The sequence below is a fragment of the Littorina saxatilis genome, linkage group LG12 (genome assembly GCF_037325665.1).
Source record: "Littorina saxatilis isolate snail1 linkage group LG12, US_GU_Lsax_2.0, whole genome shotgun sequence".
NCBI lineage: Eukaryota > Metazoa > Mollusca > Gastropoda > Littorinimorpha > Littorinidae > Littorina > Littorina saxatilis.
In genome coordinates, this window is record NC_090256.1 from 30851617 (window position 1) to 30868403 (window position 16787).

Here is a 16787-nt window from a genome sequence, read left to right on the forward strand (position 1 = left end):
AGAGAGACAGAGAGAGAGACAGAGAGAGAGCGCGTTGGGGAAAGCAAAACGCAAGGCATTTTCTGTATTACGAAGTCTCGTGTTCGTTTCTCAACAACTCTGGTGCACGTTACAATCGTCCTGAGAGTTGGCAGTCGGAGGATAGTACCATTTAACCTCAACATGACAGGACGTTTACGTCAAGGAAGAACGCGCATGCGCAGGCTCACTGAATACGCACGCAGAGAGAGGAGAGAGAGCGTTGGGGAAAGCAAAACGCAAGGCATTTTCTGTATTACGAAGTCTCGTGTTCGTTTCTCAACAACTCTGGTGCACGTTACAATCGTCCTGAGAGTTGGCAGTCGGAGGATAGTACCATTATCGTTGACATTACCGAGACACGGTGACAGTCAGCGTGAAAGACACTGATAGTGTAATCACCCAAAGTGCTTTGTCACGAGGAATTAATCGAGGTCCGGCGAGCAGAGATGCGGATGGTTAATGACAAAGGGGAAAGTGATGACCACGAGAGTTACACGTACAGATCGGGTTCACCAAGCAGACTGTATCATTGCTTTGAGTATCCTGCAGCTGATGTGTCTGACTGCTGTCATGGGTCAATCATACCGCAACCGATCCTCGCATGAAGCTGGACGAAAAAGAATGACGGTTATTGACGACAGGACTTGAAGTTTTGACGACATCCGGAAGTTTGTCAGACGACAAAAAGTACAGAAGACATGACGATTTTGGACGACATAACACAATGTGATGGCGACCAAAGACAGTTAATACAAGAACAAGAAAAATTAAAGCGAGGTTGACACAAGAAAAAAGGAGCAGATTTAAAAAAAATTATTGACGACAAAACAAAATACATAATGACATCACGTTTGTCACAAGAAAACGATTGACAAAAAGGAGGGTTAAGATTAGTGAAGACCAAGTCATGACAATAAAAGACATTTTGACAAAAGTAAAAGAGACAAGATTGACACAAGCAAAAAGAGCCACCCAAAAGTATTGATTATTGACAACAGAACACAAAGCAATCAGGGCACAAGAAAGTTACACAAAGAAAAAGAAACAAAATTGAAACAAGGAAACGAAGCCCAAAGAAAACATTATAAACGACAGAACACAATATAATGACAACACACGAAGTTTCACATAAATAAGACCAGATTGACACAAGAAAATGCAGGAGCAGAAAGAAGGATTTGTTGCGACAGGACAGAAGTAATGACGGCACAAGAACTTTGGACAAAGAAATGCTAGGCGAGATGGACAAAAGAAACAAGTGCCACGGGACGTTCCCCGCTGCTTGACATATGAGATGAGAAGAAGTAGAGGGTCCCTTGTGCATTGTGGGCTCTGTTTAATCTGTCCCAAGATCTGGGGATGCTGCAACATTTTAACTGAACCGGACACTTTGATAGATTCCATTGCAAGAAAGCCTGCACGTTCTGCGATTTTTGTATGACCTTACCTTCTTTGTGCGGTTGTTGGATTTGTGTTGTTGTTGTCCTGTGTTTTGAGGGAGTGTTGTGTTGGGAAGTTGAAGCTTATGTCTTTTGCAAGGGGGTGATGGTGCTTGTCCCTCTACCTCCTCCACACACACACACCCCCCCCCACACCCCCCCCCACACACACACACACCCCCCCCACACACACACACACACACCAGCCCCCCGCTCCCTCTCTCTCTCTCTCTCTGTATGTGCACCCGTCTTGTATTTTGAACTTCAGTTCAATTTTAGGCGATGCATTGGTTTTTTTCTGTGTCTGGAAGGATAATAATATACTCCAGGTTCTGTGTGTGTGTGTGGTGGGGATAGGTCTTGCATTTTGAACTGGAGACTGAAATGCAAGACAGGACCGTCGTTCAGTGTTTGCCCTGTAAAGCATGTCTGACCGGCTGGGTGGATAGTGGGTACCACTCAGCGAGCCTTTCATTGTGTGCACACGTCGTCCTCAACACAAGAACCGGCTGGGTGGATAGCGGGTACCACACAGCGAGCCTTTCATTGTGTGCACACGTCGTCCTCAACACTAGAACCAGCAGTGGTTTTTATCTGCTGCGTATTTCACGTGCTCCCTTCCTTCCAGTCAGCAGACAGTGTGCATGATTCGCTGCATGTTGCACAACGGTGACCGAATCTCCCCCCTTTGTCAGGTGCTGACGCAAATCTATCGTTTTCAAAGGCCCCGCAGAGTTCCGCATCGTTTCTGTCTGCAGTGGGTAGTTATCCATCGATGTTTGTGGAGAAAATGATAGTTTTTCTCCTAACCCTCTCATCGCTACGGGCGGTGATGGGGGATGAGGAGAAAGAGAGGTGCATCGGTCTGTGTGTGTGTTTTACCGATTGATGTTTTATTCTCTCTATCGCTTCGAGCAGTAAGGGATGGGCATAGGGAGAAAGAAGAAGCGTGTGTGCGAGAGTTAGTGTGTTATGTCTTGTTGTTATGGACAAATTGGTGAATTTGTATACACTTCCGGGTGGGGTGAAGAAGCCATTCTGAAGGAGGTAGTGGTGTATGGCAAAACGTCTCATGTCTTAGCGAAGGCTCTGTGGCCCCCGATGACAGGAGAGAGGGGGTGGGTAGTGAACGGATGTAGAAGGGTAGGGGAGAGGTGCGGGTGTGATGTGAATAAGATAATATTGATCACAATGTGGCAACAGCACGGAAGGCGCAGGCCGGGGTGTGTTTGGGCAGCGACAGTCATTTCCTCAGCACGGGCGGCACGGTGTCAGGCCTGTTTGCCCAGCACTGCGCCCCGGCCTGCCTCTTGTTGGCCAGTCCGCTTTCCACGTGCTCGTGTGTGCGTGCGTGCGTGTGTGTCTGAGAGAGAAAGAGAAATCATGTGTATGTGTTGGTGACATCTCTCTCACCCTTCCCCATCCCCCTCTCTCTCTCTCTCTCTCTCTCTCTCTCTCTCTCTCTTTTCTTACTCTCTCTTTTCTTACTCTCTCTCTTTTTCTACTCTCTCTCTCTTTTTCTCTTTTTTTCTCTTTCGCTCTTTCCCTCTCCCCCATCCCCCTCTCGGCTATGTTTGTGTTCCCCGTTGCAATATGGGCCCGTTTCGTGTTTGCAAATGTATTATAGAACAGAGCCCCCGAGTTGTCAGCAGCAGCCATGTTTTCTTTTCCTCGATCCCTACCTTGCCCATGCTGTTGTCCATCCCGCTGGGTTGTCCAGTGGTGTTTAAATATGTGTGAGATATGTGTTTGTAGAACCCGATGAGTTTCTAGACCTCATCACCTTTTTTTCTTTATTTTTTTTCCTTTTTTTTTTTAAATCTTTCTCACTCTCTTTCGTGTGTACACACACAGGCGCACGCGTGCTGGCATGGACGCACCTGCGCACGCGCACACACACACACACACACACTTTGCCCCTATCCCCACCACCCCAGCACGCCCAGTCTGTTACTTTATGGATCTTCCGAGTAACGTCATCAAGCCTGCTTATTAATTTTCTAGTCATTGTCACATTCTCTGCTCTATTTTTGGCCCAACTTGTTCCATCGTTGGCTGATACCGAGCTCTCCACAGGTCTTGTACGCTGTAAACCTGTCTGCTGCCGTCGTATAATGTGTGGAGGGTGCATTTAGACCTGTCGGTGTTTCAAGCACTAAACAGCTACTCCGCTGCCGTTATGGCATGTGTTAAGGGTGCATTTAGACCTGTCGGTGTGTCAAGCACTAAACAGCTACTCCGCTGCCGTTATTGCATGTGTTAAGGGTGCATTTAGACCTGTCGGTGTGTCAAGCACTAAACAGCTACTCCGCTGCCGTTATGGCATGTGTTAAGGGTGCATTTAGACCTGTCGGTTTGTCAAGCACTAAACAGTTACTCCGCTGCCGTTATGGCATGTATTAAGGGTGCATTTAGACCTGTCGGTTTGTCAAGCACTAAACAGCTACTCCGCTGCCGTTATTGCATGTGCTAAGGGTGCATTTAGACCTGTCGGTTTGTCAGGCACTAAACAGCTACTCCGTTGCCGTTATTGCATGTGTTAAAGGGTGCAATTAGACCTGTCGGTTTGTTAAGCATTAAACAGCTACTCCGTTGCCATCATGGAACATATGAAGATTGCATTTAGACCTGTCGGTTTGTCAAGCATTAAACAGCTACTCCGTTGCCATCATGAAACATATGAAGATTGCATTTAGACCTGTCGGTTTGTCAAGCATTAAACAGCTACTCCGCTGCCGTCATGGAATGTGTGAAGATTGCATTTGGACCTGTCGGTTTGTCAAGCACTACAGCCACACCAAGCTTTTTGGTGCTGTGGATAAATTTCCGCTGAAGGAGGCTTCGAGGGGGGCCTGGGTCAATGATCGGCGGCTGCTGGCTTTGACAATTTTTTGGCGTGTTGTCGCCATTCAATCAGCACGCCCGAGTACTGTGTTTGTTCTCGCTTTCTGGCGTTGATTACAGAATTAATGGTAGTGGTATTTCTGTGGTGTGTGTTTAATGTTGTTGTAGCGCCTAATAGTGTTGGGATCGACAGGACGTTTTCTGAATCCTGATCTTCTTGGAGAAGGTAATTTCAGATTTGCTGGCTTTTGCTGGTTATTATAGTATACAGATTCCAGCTAATGTCAAGATAGTGTGGAATCTGCCAATCAAATCATCTCGTAACTTCCGGCTGTGTGACGAAAATGACATCACGATAACCTAATTGGCAGTGAAGTTCCCATGCCATGCTTTGTAAAGTGGATATCTTTTCGAAATGTATCCATACACGTCGGTGGTCGGTTTTCTCTATCGGTTATGATCTATCAGTTCTTGCTTTTAATGACAATTCGGTTTCTCTCTTCCTTGCCCCCCCTCCTCTCTCTCTCTCTCTCTCTCTCTCTCTCTCTCTCTCTCTCTCTCTCTCTCTCTCTCTCTCTCTCTCTCTCTCTCTCTCTCTCTCTCTATGTCCGTCTGTCTTTATGTGTTGTATAAAGGACAGGTTGGAAGAATAGGCTTTGCCTAAAACCTTTATCCTTTTGTAATAAAGTTCTGAGTCTGAGTCTCTCTCTCTCTCTCTCTCTCTCTCTCTCTCTCTCTCTCTCTCTCTCTCTCTCTCTCTCTCTCTCTCTCTCTCTCTCTCTCTCTCTCTTTGATATTTCTACTATTTTGCTGCAGTGGTTTCGGATTGTTGTACAGGTCATTACTGGTATTAGGCAGTCGTAAATCAAAAGTGGAAATGCTTTTTCCGTGGTGGAGTTTGTGTCGATCCCGCTGGGAGCCCAGTAATGCTGGTCTCCTGACATTCTCCCCAGCAGCTTGGGCCTTCATCATCATTAGCTTCAATTAATAACCTCTGTGATCTCGTCAAAGCCACCCTCTTGGGACACGTTCACCCGGATAAATACCTGACCTACTTTGGATAAAGAGAGAGTGTGTGTGTGTGTGTGTGAAGAGTGGGGGGGGAGCACTAGGGGATGGGGGATAGCAAGGGGCTCAAAAGAGAGACTGCATAGATTTGGAGAAGGGCCACGATCGTTGGGGGGGGGGGGGGGGGGGGGTATTCAGAACGGTGTTTGTGCCAAATATGATTGAAAACGACCAGGCAGTATTTTTGCACAGTGGGTGGGCAAACAGTGAAGCGTAATGAGGCAACAAATTTGCGGAAGGGAACCTAAAAGGCTTCTAGATGAATAGACACTACAGCTCAAACTGGCTGCACATCACATTGTTTTTCCTCTGCAGGATTATTGTGTGTATTTTGAGAGAGGGATGCATATATATAGCTTTTGGAATTGGCAGGGGGGGGGGTGCATGTTGCTGAGGGAGGGGGGGGGGGGTGCATGTTGCTGAGGGAGGAGGGGGGAGATGCATGTAGTTCTCGGAACTGAGGGGGGGGGGGGGGTGCAGTAAGCTTGGTTTAGTGGAAGTGTAAAGGGTGGTTTGCAGCACGAGCTGTTTATTGATATCCATGTTTGCATTGACTGGCTGTCGGCTCAAGTGGCGGGGGAAGCCGGGGAGGAAGGAAGGATGGCAACTATGTGCACAATGTCACTGGGTACGCTTGTCACTGGGTAAGCCACTGAAAGTCAAAAGCCAGCCACAAAAACAACTGTCCGGGGTCTTTAAGCTCACACGCATAAAAAAACGCAAGCACACACCCCCACGTATTCGCGCGCATCTCCTCTCCGCACATACTCACACCATTTCAGCGCGTCTTGGGCCCATCGGGACAAGAACAGGACTTCACCACTACTTTATCACCGACCCCCACCCCTTGTTTCGTAACTTTTGGAGAAAATAAAAACGTCACGTTTTATTTCATTACAAAATGCACAATCCAATAGAGGATCCGCGATTTACACTGCTCGACCCACTAAACAACCTTCATTGTGGCACCTGGTTTCCCCTCAACTCCACCCACCCGTGTCTATGGGTCGGTTGGGAGGGAGAGCGAGTGATTTGTTAGAGGGTGCCTGTTTCAACACGATTTTCCAACCCACCCCGTCGTAAAAGGAGAAGCAAGGAACATTATTGTGATTAAGTCCCTTGTCGTGTGTACATCATTGTTTTTGCTCCATTCAACGCACCTGGGATGATACGAATTCGATTACCTTTCTGAAATGGGGTTCGTATTTTGGCGGAGTTGTTTTTGTACAGCCAAAGCCCATTTGGTCAGTTTTGGAGTGCAAAGACAACACAGAAATATGCCAACAGATTTGTGTGGAGTTGGAAGAAAAAGTTCCGTTGTGGGGCAGGGTGGTTGGTGGGATCGCGAGTGCAAATTTCTTGAAAAGGATTTGACTGTGGAACACAAAGCGCAGTTTAATGTGACCCTCCCAGTTTGGGAGCAATTGTGTGAAAGTGACAGATATTTATGATTAGTAGCTGAGCTGTGAAAATAGTGGTAGACGTTTAGTTTGTTCCTTATAAATAGCACGAAAACTGGTATGCCTGTGATATGTGGTAGGCGGACCGCGTTTTGTGTTGAAAAATCAGAAGTACGTTGACGGACACGAGTCAATTGGAGAAGTGTGGGATACAACTTGACACTGACAAGTCCAGAAAGCTTTTGGTCCGCGACTAGAAGCACCTCGTTGGCAGTGATTTGGCCAATTTACCCGCCGTCCCTCTCTCTGTAACCACCACATCTCTCAAGGAAGCGCAAGCAGGCACGAACGGACACTAACAGAGAGAGAGAGAGAGAGAGCCTTCGGTTGTTGTTGTTTTTTCTCCTTTTTTCCCTGTTTTTATACCCCTGCGCTGATCAACTTTGACTTGGTGACAGTGACGAGTTGTTTTTTAATGTGTGCTTTTTTTTTTTTTTTTTTTTTTGCGCTGACATATTTTGACGAGGAATTGGTAAGGGGGTGGGAGGAAATGCGGTATCTCGCATGGGAGTTACTTTGTGGAAGGGGGTGGGGGATATGCATTGATGGATTGGACAGAATAATGGAAGCAAAACAGAAGACCTGCCACGGGAAGACAGTGAGCTGAACACGAAGACGTTCTATCTGGAAAAGTAAACGACACGAGTGCAGAAAAGTGAATGTTAAAATGATTTTTGAGTCACTTGAGAAAAAGTGACTCTGTGTAATCGGTCAGTGTCTGTCCGGCCGGCCGGCCGTCCGGCCGGCCGTCCGTAGACACCACCTTAACGTTGGACTTTTCTCGGAAACTATCAAAGCGATCGGGCTCATATTTTGTTTAGTCGTGACCTCCAATGACCTCTACACTTTAACGATGGTTTCGTTGACCTTTGACCTTTTTCAAGGTCACAGGTCAGCGTCAAAGGAAAAATTAGACATTTTATATCTTTGACAAAGTTCATCGGATGTGATTGAAACTTTGTAGGATTATTCTTTACATCAAAGTATTTACATCTGTAGCCTTTTACGAACGTTATCAGAAAAACAAGGGAGATAACTAGCCTTTTCTGTTCGGCAACACACAACTTAACGTTGGGCTTTTCTCGGAAACTATAAAAGTGACCGGGCTCAAATTTTATGTGAACGTGACTCATTGTGTTGTGAATAGCAATTTCTTCCTGTCCATCTGATGCCTCATATAATATTCAGAACTGCAAAAGTGACTCGATCGAGCGTTTGCTCTTCTTGTTAAGATTGGAAGCTGAATATATTCGATTCCGTTTGTTGTTCTCCTCTGCTTCTGCGCTTCTAATCCTTTTAAGAATGTTATGTCGGTGCCTTTGCTGTTTTGTTGTTGTTGACGAGAGCTCTTTTGTTTAGTCGGTCTAATGTCTTGTCGTTCCACTCCCTTTCTTCCTTTTCACCTTGTTCGTTTTAAGTTCTGTGTTTTGTGCATATCTCTCTATCTCTCTCTATCTCTCTATCTCTCTCTCCCTCTCTCTCTCTCTCTCTCTCTCTCTCTCTCTCTCTCTCTCTCTCTCTCTCTCTCTCTCTCCCTCTCTCTCTCCCTCCCTCCCTCTCTCTCCGTCGTCATACTATTGTCGCCTGCTTTTACTGTTCTTTTTTCTTCACTTTCTTCCGTTGGCCTCGCTAATGGGTCACTCTCTCCTGGCTTTCCTTGTCATCTCTTCAAGCTCTCCTTCTCTTGCATCTTGTGGATGATGGACAAGATGTTGTCGGCCTCTCTGTCTCTTTGCCCCACGCTCTGACGGCCCTCTGCTTGCTGGCTGGAGTGTGTGTTTAGGAAACAATCCCCTCTCTAGCTCCGTCCTCTCCACTGGCTTGACACGGCTCTCGCCCTCTTCGTGGCCAGCTCATCCGCCTTGCCTTCTGACACAACCTCTCGGCTTGCCACATCTTCACCTTTTTCTCTTTCTTGTATTCCTTTCTCCTTCTTGTATTCCTTTCTCCGTGTGTCTCTGTCTCTCTCTGTCGCTTCCTCTATCTCCCTCTCTCTCTCTCTCCCTCTCTCTCCCTCTCTCTCTCTCTCTCTCTCTCTCTCTCTCTCTCTCTCTCTCTCTCTCTCTCTCTCTCTCTCTCTCTCTCTCTCTCTCTCTCTCTCTCTCTCTCTCTCTCAGCACTGTCTCTCGTGCACTGTGATGCTTGTTTGAAGTTGCGAGAGATGCTAGTGGCGCAGCTAGCTTGCTGTTGTGTTTCGTTTGATGACTGTTGTCTTGCATGCTTTTGTTTGGTGATGTAGATCTTGTACGATTCCATTACGTTCACGTTTGGAGGGTAGCATTCTGTACTTCCGATCCTTGCACGATAGTCCTCTTCGATAGTGCATTGGCCGACGAGCTGGGCGACGAGGGTTCAGAACGTGAGTTTAGGGGGTGGGGGGGGGGTGATTGGCGTTGGAGTGTCTTTCTATCCTACTTTCTGTGTGCTTTGGAGGCAAGGAGATCAAAACTGGTATCGTCTTGAAGGTGGCGCTGAAGTTGTCGAGTTTCCCTTACTTGTGCCTGGGATCAAGGGCGTGACGATGTCGTGACTCTGTCGTTGTCGCTGTCCTCCTCCTCTTCAGCATCATCAGTATCTTGGTCCTTCTCTTTCTTCCTCCTCTTTCTTCCTCCTCTTTCTTCCTCCTCTTTCTTCCTCCTCTTTCTTCCTCCTCCTCTTCGTCGTCATTGTCATCATCAATGTCGCGGTTGTGCTGAGCAGTGTCCTGATATAACCCTCCATTGTTGGCTTGGCGTTGTGCCAGCACCTCATGTGTCACCAGTAGTTGCAATCAGACCTGGCCTTTGCAACGTAATATTCCCTGCATTGTTGACTTCATTGTCTGGCCTTAGTCTTTTGTACCCCACCCCCACCCTCACCCCAACTGATTGATTGATGGCCGCAGATATCTCACAACCCATTGGCGATCGCTGTCGCATGTCACCACAATTCGTGTTCCACGTCAGCAGATTCGTGGCTTCCAACTTGACGTACGCCTCAGTATCACTGTAGGGGCGAGCGCTCAAGACAAAACTCATTTTGAGTTCGCGCTGTTGGGAGATGGAATGAAAGCAGTTCAAGAGTTGATGCGCTCGTTAGAAATGTGCAAGTCGCTCGGGCCACTACTGGCGCCTAAAACAGTGTGGTGGTAAGCTGTTTATGGCACATTATAACAGGGTAGTAATGAAGGAAGAGTGATGGTTTGAGGATATGGTTGCGCCAAGCGCCTGTGATGTCGTAGTTGTAAGACTACTTGTCATGAGAAAAGTGCCCTTCCGGATTATGCTCATGTCAAGATCATAGCTGATTGATTAGCAGAAGGCGTGCTGATTTTCCCCAGGTTGGCTCTTCACAATGGATTTTTTTTATCCCCTCGCCTGTTTTACGGGAAAAGGTTGCTGTGAAATATTTTCTGTGAATGATTTTTCTGGAACAATTGTGGATTGTTGGAATAGAAACTTGACTTACACAGCTGTGAGATTGAAATATTGCCAGTGAGATTTCCAGGAGAGGGTTTGGGGGAAAGAGTCAAGATAGGAGAGAGAGAGTGAGAAGAGAATGAACAGGCTCTTAGCATCTCTAATTGATTCTCACGGACAATTAGATTAAAACTGACAGTCCGCACATAAAACACTCTGAAATTATCCTGGCGCTAAACCAATCAGCTTAACGCGTCTGGCGAGTTTTAGGACGACAAATTGAGAATAAAAGAAATGTCCCCGCTAATTGGTGTGGGTTCCCTTGATGAATTTTGGGCAAAGCGGTGCAAAACAAAAACAAAGGAAGAAGGAGAAAGAAAGGTTGCTTTCTGCCTCCACGCCTGTTCTCAGGTTGTGTTATTCATTGGTGTCGATTTGCAAACAGGTTGAACGTGGTGGTGATAGCGCGGCACGTCATTGTCAGTGAACGGTGGATGGGAGGGGGGGGGGGGGGGGGTGGTATTATGATAATTTGAGATGATAACGGATTCTGTTTCTCTTTTTACCCTTGTTAAGTGTTTCTTGTATAGAATATAGTCAATTTTTGTAAAGATTTTAGTCAAGCAGTATGTAAGAAATGTTAAGTCCTTTGTACTGGAAACTTGCATTCTCCCAGTAAGGTAATACATTGTACTACGTTGCAAGCCCCTGGAGCAAATTTTTGATTACAGTGGAATCCAGCTATAACGAACCTGGGTTTAACGAAATCCCTCTTAGTCTTATAACAAACTTTACTGCCATTGATTTCCCGGCAGACAGCCTTCTATTTCTTACTTGTTACTTTCCGGCTACATCGAACCTTTTGAACTCATTTGCATAACGAACCCCTCTTTTAACAAACACGTTTTCATCGCCCCAGAGCCGCTTTGTCTCTAAAAGTCACAAGGCTACAACGATCTGCGTGTGAGGCGAGAACAAAGGCAGGTCCATTGTGATAGCTGGGTGGCCTTGTTTATAGACACTGACCTTCTTCCCAGTGGTCATTGACCCAGTTTTAGCTATGAGAGGTGGTTCCCCTTTCATATGAGAGAGGAAACATTTCCTGCACCCGGGTCAGTGACCGAGTTTAACCTATGGGGAGTTTAACCTATGGGGCGGTCTCTTTGATGTCTTGAGAGGAAACTTGGCCAGGGTAGTACATGCACCAGAGTTGGTGGACACCATGAAATCGGAGATTGATCGGAGATTGATCAGAATGTACATCATGCTTTTACACGACTTTTTAAATTTTACTTCTAAAATTGTGACAGTAAAGTGAACATTTGAACTATGCCTCTCTCTATGGATTATATTATGAAACTGTTGAAAACATGCAGAGATTGTACTCTCCAAGTAAAGATCGATGGGACGATCATTTGAAGGTGAGTGGGAAAACTTGTCTTAAGGCCATGTATCTCCCTTGAGATTCGTTGTACCCGGACTTCACTGTAGTGCTTTTGTGAACAAGAAACAATTGACAAGTCGACGTTAAACACCAAATAAAGAAAGAAAAGAAAAGACTCTAAAAGCACAGAAGTTAGTGTACAGAAGCTATTATTGCACCCTTTCAGCCAGGGGGGGGGGGGGGGGGGGTAGGGATTTTTCATGTGGGTGAATTTACGCCAAGTCAAAATGCTATCGTATACACGAATATCGTGTCTCACATTAGCTCATTTCAAATTCATACAAGGTGCACACACACACATACACACAACACCATACACACACACACACACGCACAGATGCAGAGAGATCAGTCTTCCTGCCATCGATCAGACAGTCTTTCAGGCCCCCAATCTCTCGGTGTTTGCTCTCAATATTCCACGCTTTACTGACGGCCAGTCGCTTTACTGACGGCCAGTCGGGCAGAAAACTGGGCAATGGGGCGGCGCCGACTCCAATGGCTGTGCGGCACTTCTCATCCGGCAGCCAGCCAGACGTTCTCTGGTGCAGCAGCAGCTCTAGCTCTAGCAGCAGCTGCAGCAAGAGTGGAAACTGCTCCCTAATTGCATCAGGTCGCCTGACTTGAGCTGTGCACGTGAAGCACGCCTCTTACTTTTGTTGTGAGGCTGTAGACCATTCCATGTGGGTGGACACGATATGTACTTTACATTTCAAACTACATATCGGGATTGAAGGGTTGGGGAGATGGAGCAGGTGGTAGTTTTGTGTTTGTTGTAAAAGAAAAAGAAACAGAATTTTAGGTTTGGGAGTGGGAGGGGTTCACAGTAAAATTTCTTTATTTGTGGTAGAAAGAGTGTGGGAGATGTGTCTCTGGAAAGAATAGGCAAAGTGTGCTGGTAAGGTAATCCAGAATCTATAGCTGATTGTGAAATTTGAAGCTTTATTCTGTGTGTGTGTGAGAGAGAGAGGGAGAGTGAGAGAGTTTGTTTTTTTGTTTGTTCGTTCATGGGCTGAAACTCCCACGGTTTTTACGTGTATGACCGTTTTTACCCCGCCATTTAGGCAGCCATATGCCGCTTTCGGAGGAAGCATGCTGGGTATTTTCGTGTTTCTATAACCCACCGAACTCTGACATGGATTACAGGATCTTTTTCGTGCGCACTTGGTCTTGTGCTTGCGTGTACACACGGGGGTGTTCGGACACCGAGGAGAGTCTGCACACAAAGTTGACTCTGAGAAATAAATCTCTCGCCGAACGTGAGTTGCGGCCAACTGGATACAAATCCAGCGCGCTACCGACTGAGCTACATCCCCGCCCTTGAGAGAGAGAGTGCCTTTTACAACAGAGTGAAAACAGATTTGCTGTAGTCAAGAAGGTCCCAGACATACAGTCTGGTGTCATGCATAATCATTGTTAGATGACTATGTTTATTTATTTTGTGATTCGATTGTTCTCCCGACCACTCTGACTGCTTTCTATCCCTCTGATCTAATTTTCCACCACTCCTCCCCCAAGTTGTAGGTGTTGACAGCAGGCAGTAAAGTCCTAGGTAGCAATAAACATACCTCTTGCTTTTTGTCCTCTCTGGCCGGCATAAAAATAACCAGGCCTTATGTGCTTTTTTAAGGCTTTTAGTCCCTCATGAAAGTACCCATAGACATTGCTCTGTCCTTGCTTTTGGTGTTTTTCAGGGCGCCAGCTTTGTAGGCTATGGGCTTTGGGACTTCTGCCCTGACTTGATAGGGTTTTAAAGCCAGTAGTAACTAATTCCCGTGTGACTTAAAAAGAACCCAGATTTTTCTTGTCTTACAGACCTTTAGGATTAGTAGGTTTCTCCTTGTCACCGACTTTCAGTCCTTTCGTGCTCCTTTCGCACTTCAGCATTTTCTTTGTTTATTGTCCCTCTCAACCACCTCCCACCCTATCAAATTGGTGCTAAAAGAACAACCAGTCCGTTTTGAACTGTCTGGTTGGTGTACACATGTAAATAGGCCCAGTGAAATTGAACACTTTATCTGTACATATTTATTATGATATAATATGCGTGTGGAAGGAGTGTGAAGTTTGGATGCATACACCATAACAAAATCCTGTGCTTTGCATTTGGTAAATAAACTGTTTGACTTGACTTTGACACCATTCCAGCCCCCTATCCCCTCCCTTCTTGCATTTTCTATCAGTGTTTTTAATGGAGTGAGCGATCAGATGATGTTGATGATACTTTCTCTCTCCCAAACCTTTATTATAAATGCAGCTGTGTCCGAACACAGCAGCTGTGGCACCGACACCTCATGTCAATCTATCGTTTATCTCTTATCAAGTGAAAACATTTGCATATCTGCCATAGATTTTCCAACTTCATTTCAGATGTATAGTTAGCATTAGGTGTCATGACGGTAATTTTGTCCAAGCCTTGGGTGTCAGTACTGCTGTATTTTTCTTTGGAGGGAGGTGTTATTTATTGGGAGGACTGAGTCTGTGTGTGTTTCTATGCAGGTTATTTGCATGACTATGCTGAATGAAGATGAATGAGGAGGGAGCGTGGATCAAAGAGCTATTGTGTATGTGGTCCGTTTGATCTTGGTTATGCACTGGGGAGAGTTTTTGAAAGCTGCTTCAGGTGGAAATGTTCCAGTTGCAATGTGAATGGCTTATGTCCAATTTGTGCTGAACAAGATCACTGCAGCTTACCCTGTACTAATACAGAATTGATTCTAAGGGGGAGAAACATGAGAGATTTTCCCCATTCTTCTCTCCCTTCTTCCCTGTGTGCGTGTGTTCATTTGTGTGTGTGTGTTCTCCTTATTTTCATTGAAATGATTATAAACTCCTCTTCCCTCCTCCCCATGTGTGTTTTTGTATTTGTGTCTGTGTGTTTCATGTTACTTACATTGAAATGTATATGTATGGGTTGGTGAACATCTGGTATTTATTCAGGGGGGGGGGGGGGGGGGGGGTTACAGGTATTTATTCAGTGACCAAAGATTTTGTTTTACTGAGAAAGGTTTAGATATATGTGTGCCAGAACTCATTCACCCATTTTTTTCCCCAAAATTAAACAATGACCAACAGATTTTCTGACAAATCAGTCAAATGATGAATATAAACTGGACACTTACCTTGCATGTCCTTTGTGTGTTTGCGCAGGATGCTGAGAACGCCATCAATAACATGAACGGCCAGTGGTTGGGCAACAGACCTATACGGACGAACTGGGCCACGCGCAAGCCTCTTGCTCCAGTGCCCAAAGAAAGTGAGTTCAAGTCCAAGTCCATGAAGTGCACAGAATATGTTCTGTTTACTTTGTCTTGCATGCTAATCACGCACACATTCCAAACTATGTGACAACTTGTTGTTTTCAAAGAAGGGTTCCTTGGTGGTTTATGGGTTAGTTCCTCCTGTGACTGATTCCATCTTGTTGTTGTTTTTGTGTCAGGTGGATTGTTAATGAAGGTTTAATCATGAAGAGGGTACAGGTAAAATTGTCCTGATTTAATCTAAAGTTATCTTATTCGTTGCCAGAATCTATTTTTGACCAGACAAGGAACAAAATACCCCCACCCCTAGGATCTCTTTCCTGTTGCATTGAGGGGACAACTTTGATCGTGTTGATTAAATATCTTGTTCAACTGTAGACCGCTACTGTTGCATTGAGGGGACAACTTTGATCGTGTTGATTAAATATCTTGTTCAACTGTAGACCGCTACTGTTGCATTGAGGGGACAACTTTGATCGTGTTGATTAAATATCTTGTTCAACTGTAGACCGCTACTGTTGCATTGAGGGGACAACTTTGATCGTGTTGATTAAATATCTTGTTCAACTGTAGACCGCTACTGTTGCATTGAGGGGACAACTTTGATCGTGTTGATTAAATATCTTGTTCAACTGTAGACCGCTACTGTTGCATTGAGGGGACAACTTTGATCGTGTTGATTAAATATCTTGTTCAACTGTAGACCGCTACTGTTGCATTGAGGGGACAACTTTGATCGTGTTGGTTAAATATCTTGTTCAACTGTAGACCGGTACTGAAAACCGCGTATCAGGAAAAGAGATAAGAGCCTGTACATAGAGTTGTTGTGAAGGATGAGTATAGGGTAATATATACACTTGCTCTAGTCATGGTTGTTGTATACAACTAACATGTTTCTTTGAATTAGAACTGTATTTTACAGGTGTGAAGCAGATGTCGTACGACGAGGTGTTCAACCAGAGCAGCCACACAAACTGTACAGTCTACTGTGGTGGCGTCAACACTGGACTCGCTGGTGAGCTTTCTTTCTTTATTTGGTGTTTAACGTTGTTTTCAACCACGAAGGTTATATCGCGACGGGCGCTGGTGAGCTCACTCTTGACAAATTATCCGTCTTCTTCTTTTTCTTGCGCTGTTACCGTGGACATTCTTGGCATTTTCATCATTGTCAATATTGTCATAACCATTGTCATTCTTATCGTCGTCGTTGTAGCTGCCATCAACGTCATGATTATTGTTATCATTATCATTGGTTGTAGTCATTGTCATCATGTTCCTCATTATCATCATCATCATCATCATTTTCTCCTTTTCCGTCATCTACTCTTGCAATTAGCTAACAGTGCAGGTGTGTTGTCATGTTAAGAGAGTATCACAAAGTTACTGGGCATCCTGCACTTTTTATTTCCTTCATTAGTTTACATTATACATAGATGAATACTTTTAATGTTGTTGGTTTTTTTTTAAATAGCAGGGGCTTTATGACTCATTGTTTGTATTTTTGCCAGGACGAGGCAGAGGTTTTACACACGTTGATGAGAGTTTGGCATTCAGAAATGCTGACTTTGGCATATTTTAGGAAGTACAAAATTGATTTTGTTTTCATGAATTGTTGAACAAGTCCAGGCTGCGAAAAGAACACAGGTAGAGAGAAGAAAGGGGGAGAGAGAGCCAGGATAGAGAAGAAGCCCGTTGGGGGGAAAATCTAAAAGAAGAAGAGACCGGCTTTGTCTTCTCTGATCACTGGAAAAGGGAAAATAATAGGAGAATTGATTGCGCCTTTGCCAAAACAAAAGGCCGGCATGGAAAGCAGGGAGATGTCAGATGTTCCTTTTATTGCTGGGGTCTTTAAGTGG

The 16787-nt window shown here is 45.3% G+C and overlaps 1 protein-coding gene across 1 annotated transcript in view; it reads left to right on the top strand.

Moving 5' to 3' along the window:
- Positions 1-16787, top strand: part of LOC138981739 (nucleolysin TIAR-like) — a gene marked incomplete in the record, with an annotated part of 159070 nt that overhangs the window by 123249 nt on the left and 19034 nt on the right. The window contains 2 exon segments of the mRNA XM_070354813.1: positions 14822-14927; positions 15854-15946. Of these exon segments, the coding sequence (XP_070210914.1) occupies positions 14822-14927; positions 15854-15946 (199 nt within the window).